We start from the raw sequence: 11,339 nt of genomic DNA, 5'->3' as shown, positions 1-11,339 counted from the left end.
CATCTTCTCCTTTTATTAAAAAAATAAAGAATTATAATGACTGCAAAAGAGAACTATAGTAATCAGTAGCAACTTGATGTGCTGGATTGATGACAAAAATACATTCTCAGTGACAACTGTCTTGGTTCAAATTTCATTAGTTGCTGTCTTCAAATCATGATTATTTATACCTGTCTTCTATGATAAAGCAGGCAATTAAATTGTCATAAACTTTTGGCATTTTATTCTAATATATTAATCTAAACTTGGAGTTCCCAAAGTGGATCTAGATTGGTATAATCACCTTTTGTTATTATTCTTATAAATTATACAAGATGTTGAATACATGCATTTTCCCTGGATGGGTAAAGCTTGTAAATATATATGGCCCTCTTATTCATCCTATTATACTGAACATTCAGTTTGGAAAGGGTCATCTTCCATCTCCTGACAGTTTATGCGAGCCTTATCCAGTAGAGCTTTCCAGATACGTTGGCCTACAGCTTCCATCACCCTGACAACATGACTCTGCTATGCAGCAACCAGGGACTAGGTTCAGGAAACAAAGCTTTATACTGAAGCTTTAGTACCTTAAGTATCTAAGAGCAAACCTAAGAGAAAATATCTTGGCCAAGATGGAATCTACCATCTCCTTTTGCTATCTGGCTTTTCCCATGTTTTTCTGATCTGTACTGGTTGAAAAGGCACTGAAATAGGAAGCAGAATTATTTGGGATCTGCTCAAGTGCTAGTGCAAAATCAACACAATTGAAGGACATTGATAAAAATGAGGCAGCATTGCTAGAATTATAGCTCCAAGTATAAGAGTTTTTACATGGGATAAGTAAACTCAGTTGGGTTTCATGCAAATCAAACAAAGGTATGAAAAAGTGTCAGCATTGTTTTTTAAAATAATCTGATATAATATTGCTATTTTATCTAAACGGGACTGAATACATCAAAACAGAGAAAAGTGGAGAAAGATTAAAGGCCAAAATCATTATATTAAAGTTTGCTCATTTATGGAATGTATCGATCTAAATAAAGTATATTTTTATTCTGTTTCAAAAGCTTCCTTTGTTCTCAATTAAAAGATTGAGAGTGTCTGATTTAACTGGGTGCTAGAAAGTGATGATAGACAGTGATTTTTCATTCTGGTGGACTTTCTCATTGCCTTTTAGCCTGCTGTACATCTCAATGTGCAAGGAAAGATTTTTTTTAGTCTACTACAAGCAAAACTTAACAATCTAATCCCTATCTCTGTTGCAGAATTCCATTGTTTTCTGTATTCTACAGTGACTAAATATTTTGAAATGCTTACATTGAAAGATGCCTAAAGATATCTGGAAATCTCACTTCATAGGGATGAATAACTAGATAAAGTATTTCTATATAATTTAAACATAATAGAATTGATAAAAATGTATGAATGTGTAAATGTAACACCAGTAGGCATATAATTTTAGTAAACATAATCCTAATGCAGCAAGGCACCTCAACACGTTTAAGTGCATTGCTGGCCTTTACCTTAGTTCTACAAATCAGTTTTTGAAAACATGACTATGTTATAAACCTATACTAGCTTCAATGTGTCTAGTACTTCTACCTGATTCTCTCAAATTACCATACTAGATTATCATATTATTGCATTTTTTTCCACAGATTTTTGAATGAACTGTAAAAAACAAGCATGCAGTCACATCAATGCAGACGTATTTCTTTAAAATATCATACTGTATATGATTTATTATGTTAACACTCAACCACATCATATTATTTATGTTCTGTATACTTTGAAAAAGTGCTGCTTGATTGATGGTCTCTCTCTCTCTCTCGCTCGCTCTTTTTTTTCTCATTGAAATTAACAAAGTAATTTTTTCCTTCTAACAAAAACAATTTAAAAACTACTATTGTCCTTAAAAGGTATATAGCCTTTGGATAAATAATCTGACACAATACCTTTGATTTCCATTGACTGTGACACATGATGCCATATTCAAATGTTACCCACCCTCCTTCCATTCCCCACACAAAAAATAAACCCAGGACTTAATTCTTTACAATAGGCCATTATGCTTTTAGACTTCACCAGTAATAGTTTCTATATAGAAATGTATTCCTCTTTGTCTTATTTTTAAAGTGTGCAGTACTTTGGAGATAAACAACAATTTCTACTATTTTAGTCAATTATGTTTACATGGAACCAGAAAGTAAGAGCTTATCTGGTTATTTCATTTATTTTTATTTTTGTTTGTTGTTGCCTTTTTTGGTCTGGAAGAGGAATATTTTATGTTGGATTAGACTTTTTAAAAATTATTATTGTTCTAAGCTGTCCTTTGGCCCACACTCAACATAATATCAGAGAGGTCTTTACCGTGGAGCTAAAAGCATGGCAGATATTCTTGATCATTCACCGTGACATAAGTTTGTACCTCACAAAATGCATAGACAGAAATTTAATATAAAGGATTAGTCATTTACCATATACACAAAACATAGAGAATTGTTGTTGTTGTAACATTTTCTGTTTGGGGTTTGGCAAATCCAACATTGATAAGCAGCTCTGGAACTGCCAAATTATGTATTGAATTTTTTAGTAACTTAGCATTTAATCATTAATGTGGTTGTAAGACAAAACCTGAGGCTGTGCACTGGTTGTTAGCTTAAAACTACCTTTCCATATAACATTGTGCTTCCATTGTATAACAAAGAGAAATTAACTGGAACTAGAAAAATTTGTTGCTGAACAGTGCTAGGACATACAGACAAAAAATACTAATACATGTTATCTACTCAGAATATTAATTTAAGTTATATCTAAAGGGATATAATGGACATTAGAAAATGCTTACTTGTGACTGACTTACCTACAGCCCCAAAAGTTAAATATGTATCAAATAATGTTTAATTGGATTTATTATATGCACTATATACAGATATTAAAATGCCTTGCAGTTTTGCCCCATGAACACGTTCAATTTGAGTAGGCAGATAGACCCACATGAAGCAAATAAATTAAAAGGAATACAAATTATAGAAATATATATGGAAGTCTTTACGATTCTAGGAGCAGTAAAAGAGCTGGACAACCATTTTCAAAATGGAGCTACATAATCCATCACCTTGGATTCTGTGTAGACAGGAGTGTATGGTGTTGATTACCACACAGAAGTTGCTTTTAATACCAGTATTTCATTAAATAAAAGTTCTGTTCATACTCCTTTGCTGCCATTTGCAAACACACAAGAAATTATAGTAGAATGATTTCATTAGTGTTTCTTAGGGCATAATGTTTCAATGCTCGGCTGATTTTGAATTACAGACGATATATAAAACATTCTTTGTAAACCTCTAATCTTACTTGTAATGGTTTATGTAAGTATATTTAGGTCCTCACCTAAGAACATTTGCTATGAAAATGGTCTGATGCAATATAGGTAAGGACCATATTAAAAGAAAATAAAAGGAACACTTTCTTTAAAATGTAGAAGAACCAAATGTGAACAGATGATGATTAAATTTGTTAAGGCTGTATATTCAAGCACTGTATGTTAAAAGAGCAATGTATATGATGATTAGGCAATAAGAAATGTCCTGCATTATGAATGGTATCATAATTAAAGAAAAATTATGTTCATGGCTGATTGTTGGTACAAACTGGCAACTGAGAGCAATTATGCACTTTAACAAGGCTAGAAAGGAGACATGATAAATTAATTCAGAAAGATGAGAGCCAGTTTTCTCCAAGAGTCAGCCTTGTGGATAGTGGTGTTCAAAGAATCTAAGTCTGCATCTATATGAAATATTCTTTCTTCTCTTCTGCATTAACTTGGCTGCCTTCTGCATTGATAATGGCTGTGTCCGCATCAGGTGCATCTTCAGCTCCCTTAGCTTCATTTGTTAAATATGTTCCTGTAGGAAACAGTGTGATTAAAAGACAAATGTTAGAGATATAGACAATTTTGATATTGCTTTAGTGATGGGATTTTCTAACACAAAAATAATTGGTCTGGGTGTGGACCAGGTTAAAGACCATATAGCATTCTACCATGAATGTTTCTCAGATTCAGCAATTAATCTATCATTAATTTGAATGATTTTTGTATTTGTTAAAGTAGTAGTAATTGTATAGTTCAGCTATCATAACTATCTATCAATTGCACAGAAATGGTCTGTTGTACTATAAACTGACAAAAATTCATTAATAAGAAGCTTTGGAGAAAGGCCTTAATTAGTTTTGGATGCACTGTGATATAAAACACAGAACATTTCTTCATCTTCTTAAATCAATCAAGCAGCATGATCTCAAGTTTCAAAATTGGCACTTTGGCAGTTCTATTCCTTCAACAAAAATGTTAATTGCACATAATGATTAATACATCATTTAAAAGCAGCTACGCTTTAGCAATACTTTTAGTTCCAATTTCATTGGAAATATTTTAGATAAATATGTATATTGATATATTTGCCTGCATTCTTGCTGTAACCTTCAATTTTGTTCTGCATTGCAGAACTATCTCTATTATGTGGATTTATTTGCCAGTTTATCATATCTTGAATCTACAACAGTAACATGTTTATTTTTATTGTTTAAAACAAGTCAGTTTCAATTAATGGGAAAGTCAGCTTAGTCTGGAAATTGGAACATGTGTTTGTCCTCCTAAAAATGACACTTAGAGTGTCCACTGGACTACTCATATAGCTTATACTTTTACTATAAAAGCTAGTTAATTAAACTATTATCTGGAAGCTTATGTAAGTTATATGGACAAACCCTAGCCCAAGAGTTTTGTTAATCTTCAGTAATATTCTAAACTTCCAATAAATCAGGAATATTTTTAATAGATGCTTATTCTAAAGAACATGGATGTTTCTCCTTACATTACTGATGAAAAGTAATATCTATTTGGTAACATTTAACAGGCACTGGAATGTTCTTGAAAAAAAGACTCGAAACTAAGCTAAATATATTTCTGTTTTGCAAACTGATATTTAATTCATACAAAATGCAGTCTTAATATGAGATGAAATTAGACATTACAGGGAATCGGTATATTCACATAGCAAATGCATTCACATATAAAGTAGAAAGCATATACCATTATTTAAATAATGAAGAGAGAAGTTGTAATCACAATCACTTATTCCCAGTGTATCTTATTGTAATTAGTGTGTTTGAGAACATGTACAACAGCTTTTGGATGAAACTGACTGATTACACTAGACACAGTAAGGTAAAAAAAAAATCACACTTTGATTTAGTAATATCTATGAACCTGAATGAGGACTAGTCAGTTTATATCTCTTTAAACAATACTCACAAATCTGTATGCCTATTTACCAGCCTTTGTCATAGCTACTTTTACATTTATTATAGTATTGAATTACCTCTAAGAAGGGAATAAAGTGCTAATAATGCTTTAGTATTTATTTTATTTTATTTTTTAAAAAAATGTATTGCCACCTATTCACTCACGGCGACTCAGGGTGGTTTACAGGAGATAAAATGACAGACATATTATAATTTGAAAAGATTAAAAATACGTAATAGTAACTTTGAAAAAAAAATAGGTTTATTATTTTCTTTAATAGCTTTCTCTTGCTGTTATACAAATGTGTAAATAAATTTCTACCATCCTGCAGCAAGCATTTGTGGATGATAGAAATTGTAATGCAAAAACTTCTATATGGCACCATCTCAAAGAAAGCTCGTATAGCTAGATTAAGTTGAATTAGTTTTTCCAAGACAAAGATGTTTCTTATGATAATCAATCTCAACAAGCAGAGAACCAAACTAAAAATAATAATAACATTTTGTTCTTAAACTATTGCAGCAATTAAGAGAATCGACATCCTCCCACCCATGAAAAGGAAGAGATTCTTATTTCAGGCTAGCTGTTTAAAGATGAAAAGTTATTTATAAACTTGTCTGATTTGCTTATTAAGAATTAAAAGCTGCATTTAAGTTTTCTGACTGAACATACACCCTTATAAAGAAGTCTCACTGATTTAAATAGATTACTATCATGACACAAAAGCTATGTTGCCTTTGTTACATTCTTCTTTTAAAAATGTTAGATTAAATTCACTAGAAATCCCTAATACAATTCTATACCAGAAGAAAATAATTATCCAGCATTTAAATGAATTTACTCTTAAGTAGCTATTAATGGGACACAATATTAATTGCCCCAAACCATATTTTAAACATAAATATCTAGATCTAGAGATATTATATAATCATACAAAAAAGAGCACTAGAAAGCTGTTTAAGTGGATTTTGTACGAAACATTCTGTCCATGGTTATAAAAAGCAAAATCTAAATATCTAAAAGAGAAAAAAATTCAAAAGTTGTAAAATAACTTTTAGATAAAACTAAAAAATGGCATCTTTTAATCAACCTAAATAAAAGTTCAATGAACTGTCTTGATGGTCAGAATCGGCTAAACCAGCCATCAACTGAACTGACTAAGTTCACTCATTCATTTTTACATATCTCTGAATAATAGTATATTTTTCCTGGAAAGATTAAAAAAATATAATGACTTTGGAATTTAATAATCAGTATTTTTCTCATTATGAGCTTTTCAATACATATTTGAGGCCAATAATTTATTATTGCTAGTGGGTGTTTGGGTGTTCATATACTTTATACAGAAGATTGATATAATAAATTAAAGAAAACAAGTAAATATACAAATACAAGTCTATAGCATTGCACAAACCAATATCTCTACTGCCTTTTCACTTGTCAGATCCTCTGAGTCACTGACTTCCAGCATGACCTTGGATAAATTAATAGATATTATTTTGCCACAGATAATCCATCTGTAAAATTAATGGTTTTTGCAGACACAAGGATAAAAACGAGGACCTTAACAAACAAACAAATTCTGATGCTTCCTTATCAGAGCTGAGTTTTTATGGGACCAAGAAAAGAAGATAAAAGTTAACTTCAGTTTGATTAAATCCATCCTACCTTTATGTCTTGCCAGATATCGACCAAGAAGAATTATAGAGCATAGTGTGACAAAGACAACAACAGCTACTATCCCTCCTATAACAGCATGATCTGGTACATTTCTTCCAGCCAAAGTATTGGGATCTAGTAGGGAAAAAAGTAACAAAAAGGTAGATTATTTAAGATGGTATGAAATGACCCCCAAGTATCAACACTGAAATTTAAAATAACATGAGATATTTTCTGTGTGTGTATGTGAAAAGGAGGAATATGGCATTTTAAGAATACACAGAGGAGTTATTTCCCTATTCTTTTCTTATCACCAATATAGCAGTACTTGTAGTCCCAGACTGATACAGCCCTCTGGACATCACAACACAAAAGCAGGACAAAAAGAAAAAGAAGAAAAATCTCTATCAGAAGTTAGTAAATGGGAAAGGTTTCTAGTCCTGTCTTCACAGCTCTATAACTGAATATCTATCCATGGTTATTTATAGAAGCAAAAATAAGGAGTTGAGAATTGAGGATCAGATAGAATCAGTAGAATAGACTCTACATAATACATAATTTATAGGAATGAATCTCAGTGGGAATTCTTTATATATTCCTTTTTGTCATTTCCATCCTCTTTCTCTAGAAATAAAAAAAAGAGGAGAGAAAAGGTATAGCTTAGCAAGTCCCAAAGTTGACTGAATCTGCATGAATTGAACCAGATAAATATAAATGCAGCCCTAAAGAATACGGTTCATTTTCAACTTTTGAATTTAAAGCAGCCTTCTGATTTATGCTGGAACAAATTCAAATAGCTGTTAATAATCCATCAGATATTTTACACTGAAAATCTTGCCATATTGACCATTTATTTTTGAAAACCTTGTTCTCAAGTAGCAAAACTAGTATTTTGTCTATTAGCCTTAAATATAGCTTTCTCCACTTGTCATTTCTTAGATATGTTGGATCTCCTGTGCCAGAATTCCCATCCAGGAGAATGCCATGATGGAGACGATAGCTATGTATATTGAAGTGAAAGAAGCAGCTCATGTAATGTTAAAATGTATTTGTTGCACTTAACAAAACTTCAACTCTATAATGATATTGTTAACATATACTGACATCATGCTAATAGTTTACATGCATAGAATTAATTTTAGCAATTATTTTGAAAATTGCTATGTATATTTTGTAACACATGAGTATTGTAAACAAAGATTCTCTTTAAGAGTAATTCTTAATTCCTGCATATGGACTAAGGTGTTGATTGGTTCCTATCAACCAATGTGAAATACATGTTAGTTTCATCTTTCTTATAGCCCCATATCTTATAGCCCCATATTTCCTGTTCCTTGAATAGAATAATCACTAATAACTTTATTGTCACTTTGAATGTACACTAATAGGCATACATTAAAATGAAATTTCATTGCATTCAGTTCTCAAAGGATCACACCTCCATATACACTACATAAATGTGACAAAAATAAATAAATAAATAAATAAATACAGAATTATGCATATACCCACATATATTATATGACACAGAGGAACAACAGTCTAGTTTGCGTTATGTATACATGTACATAACAAATCTTGCAGGTTTACCAGACGGATGGCATAGGGAACAAAGCTATTATAGAATTGGATAGTCCTGCTAAAAATACTTCGAAACCTCCTCCCAGAGGGGAGCAACAGAAACAGACCGTAAAGTGGATGTGTGGGGTCTCTAACAATGTTTTGAGCATTAAGCACATAGTGCTTATAAGCAGCATCCTGAATACCAGGAAGCAAGCTTCCTATAATCTTCTTGGCTCTCCTTACCATTCTCTGTATGGACTTTCTATCTGAGGCACTGCTGCCACCAAACCAGACAGTGATGCAGTTTGTTAAAATGCTTTCAATCATGCCTCTGTAAAAAGTGGCCAGGACAGAAGGAGAAAGATGTGCTCTCCTCATCCAACACAGGGAATGCAGACGTGTGGAGAGACCAATTTAGATTCTTAGTTATCTGCACCCCTAGATACTTAATACTGTTGGCCACCTCTACAGCTGTATCCTTGATACTGAGTGGTGTATGACTATGCCGGGTCTTTCTGAAATGATCTCCTTTGTTTTATCATTTGTTTTTGTTTTTGCTTCTTCTTCTCACAGATCAAAGAATGCTATGGCAACACAGAACAGTAAGGCCAACTGAGAGGAGGGAGAGCCAAAAAGACAAGACACAAACTGCTGTGAATAAAAGCTGCCTGGTTCCAAGCTCTAGGACTTGTGTTCCAGAACTGAAATTTCAACAATACCTCCTCTACTCTTGCTTCACAAGAAAGTCATTCACTAATGCAACATGTTTGGTTCTTGATCATATTACAAAATAATCAATGTGTCTAAGATGCCCCAGTAATTCAGCTGGTATAATTATTTTTATTGTTCTAGATGTTGTTGTCATTATTATCAATATTATATATGTCCTCTTCATGATGGATTCTACAATGGAACACAGAAAAGGAACAAGAAAATAATCTGATAAAACAAAAGATAATAATGTAATCTGTCTGCTCAAAGGCAATTAAAAGACATGCAAAATGTCTATTAAGTATGTGTACTAATAGGATATGTTTAAATACATGGTATAAAAACAAAATTCTCTTCAAAAACAGTCTGATACTGCCACAGATGTTATCCCACAAATGCCTGGATAAATAATCATGTTTTAAGTAGCTGTTTAAAACAAGAAAACATGGCACACAACTGTATTTATTCTGGGACAGCTCTGAAAATTGGACACTACATTAATACTGATTATTCCTAATCAACATACTGCAAGCCAGATAGGTGGAACCAGATTCAGAGCATCCCCATAGTAAAACATGGGTTGGATGATATTGGAAAAAGCATCTTTTCTAATACTTAGAATGGAAGCTGTTTGAGATTTTACAGACTCTATCAGTGTTTCTCAACCTTGACAATTTTAAGACATGTGGACTTTAACTCCCAGAATTCCACAGCCAGCATTGCTGGCTGTGGAATTCTGGGAGTTGAAGTCCACATGCCTTAAAATTGTCAAGGTTGAGAAACACTGCGTCTAATTAGTACTTTGGAAAAGGCTAGAGATGTATTTTGAAAATAGGTACTAAATCATCCAATTTACCTGAAGGCTTATACATACACACACAAACACTATACCAGCTTTGACTTCTGTGCTATCTTTAAGGATCATCCATGGAATAAATTGCAGCAATCAAAATGTTAAATTATTAATATTTGGGGCCCTGAAGCTATACATTCCTGGGCAAGTGTGGTTACAGCTAATCCTCAAGTGAAAACTGGCATTGGTCCACCTTGAGAAAAAAAATTGCCTATGAAGAATCAAAGGGAACCCCAAAGTTATACAAATCTTCTTTTGAGAGAAATACAACACAATCATCCCTCTCATTCTTCAGTCTGAGAGCACATCCAATGGATCTGGATTCAGCTTCAAATATAATCAGTATATAAAACACAGATATTTAGATATTTAAAATTATTATTATTTAAATTATTTTAGTAAGGTACCCTTAAAAATATGAGCTGATGATACAGGAAAGTGACGTTTTTGCCATCTCAAAAAAATCTTTACAAATAATATATGGCAAGCTAAAACACAATCATTATTGTCAAACCATTAAGCATACAGGAATGTATTATGTACAGAACAATGTGTTATCTTTTTAGTTTTCTGATAGAAGACTAATCCCTTGAGTGAATTACAAAAAGTAAATGCATTTTCAGTTATCTTTTATCTTATACAATTAATACTTCCCTGCTATGTTCTTCAGGGTGAATTAAAGGGAGATTTTGATTCTCTCTCTCTCTTACATACACACACACACACACACACACACACACACCAGTAATTTGGGTAAAAGTAAGAGGGAGATTACACATAAAGGCCTGCAACTCCCAGGAAGTAAATATGTGTGGAATGATGTGGGGAAAGAGAAGAAGCATTTGCTTGCAAATAAAAATCAAATATGTCCCCATCTCCTTTCCCATCAGAGTGTTGATAATTAGTATCTGCATAAGATGTTAGTTGTATATTTAATAGTTTTGAAACAGTTTGTTTTCCGTATTCATGTACATTTCTAAATGACATTCTTACCAATGGAACATTTTTCCCCAAATAAAGCTGAAAATGCTCCTGTTTCATATGACAACAGAAATTGAAGAATTTTGGGACTTCCGGTGGCAGGCGTCTTCGTCGGTCGCAGCTGTTTGCTGCCTCCCGCCTGTTTCGCGTAAAAGCCGGTTTGACAGCTAGCATCAGCTGTCAAACGGCTTGATACCTTTCCCCTGGGCATAAGGGGATAGGTGAGCTGCCCGGGGTAGGAGTTGAGTTCCCGAGTCGTCCTATATGGACGATGTAGGTGAG

The 11,339-nt window shown here is 32.9% G+C and overlaps 1 protein-coding gene across 1 annotated transcript in view; it reads right to left on the bottom strand.

The window, feature by feature from the left end:
• Window positions 1–1,711: 1,711 nt before the first annotated feature.
• CADM2 (cell adhesion molecule 2) overlaps window positions 1,712–11,339 on the bottom strand; it is a 159,905-nt gene continuing 150,277 nt past the window's right edge. The window contains exons 10-11 of the mRNA XM_015818887.1: window positions 6,959–7,084; window positions 1,712–3,890 (exon numbers count right to left, since the gene is read on the bottom strand). Coding sequence (XP_015674373.1) covers window positions 3,772–3,890; window positions 6,959–7,084 — 245 coding nt within the window. The 3' untranslated portion in view covers window positions 1,712–3,771. The remainder of the gene's footprint in view (window positions 3,891–6,958; window positions 7,085–11,339) is intronic.

This window comes from Protobothrops mucrosquamatus, unplaced genomic scaffold (genome assembly GCF_001527695.2).
Source record: "Protobothrops mucrosquamatus isolate PMUCROS unplaced genomic scaffold, P.Mucros_1.0 scaffold813, whole genome shotgun sequence".
NCBI classification, from domain to species: domain Eukaryota; kingdom Metazoa; phylum Chordata; class Lepidosauria; order Squamata; family Viperidae; genus Protobothrops; species Protobothrops mucrosquamatus.
Note: the sequence above shows the minus strand (reverse complement) of the source record. Positions and strands in the feature narration are given on the sequence as shown.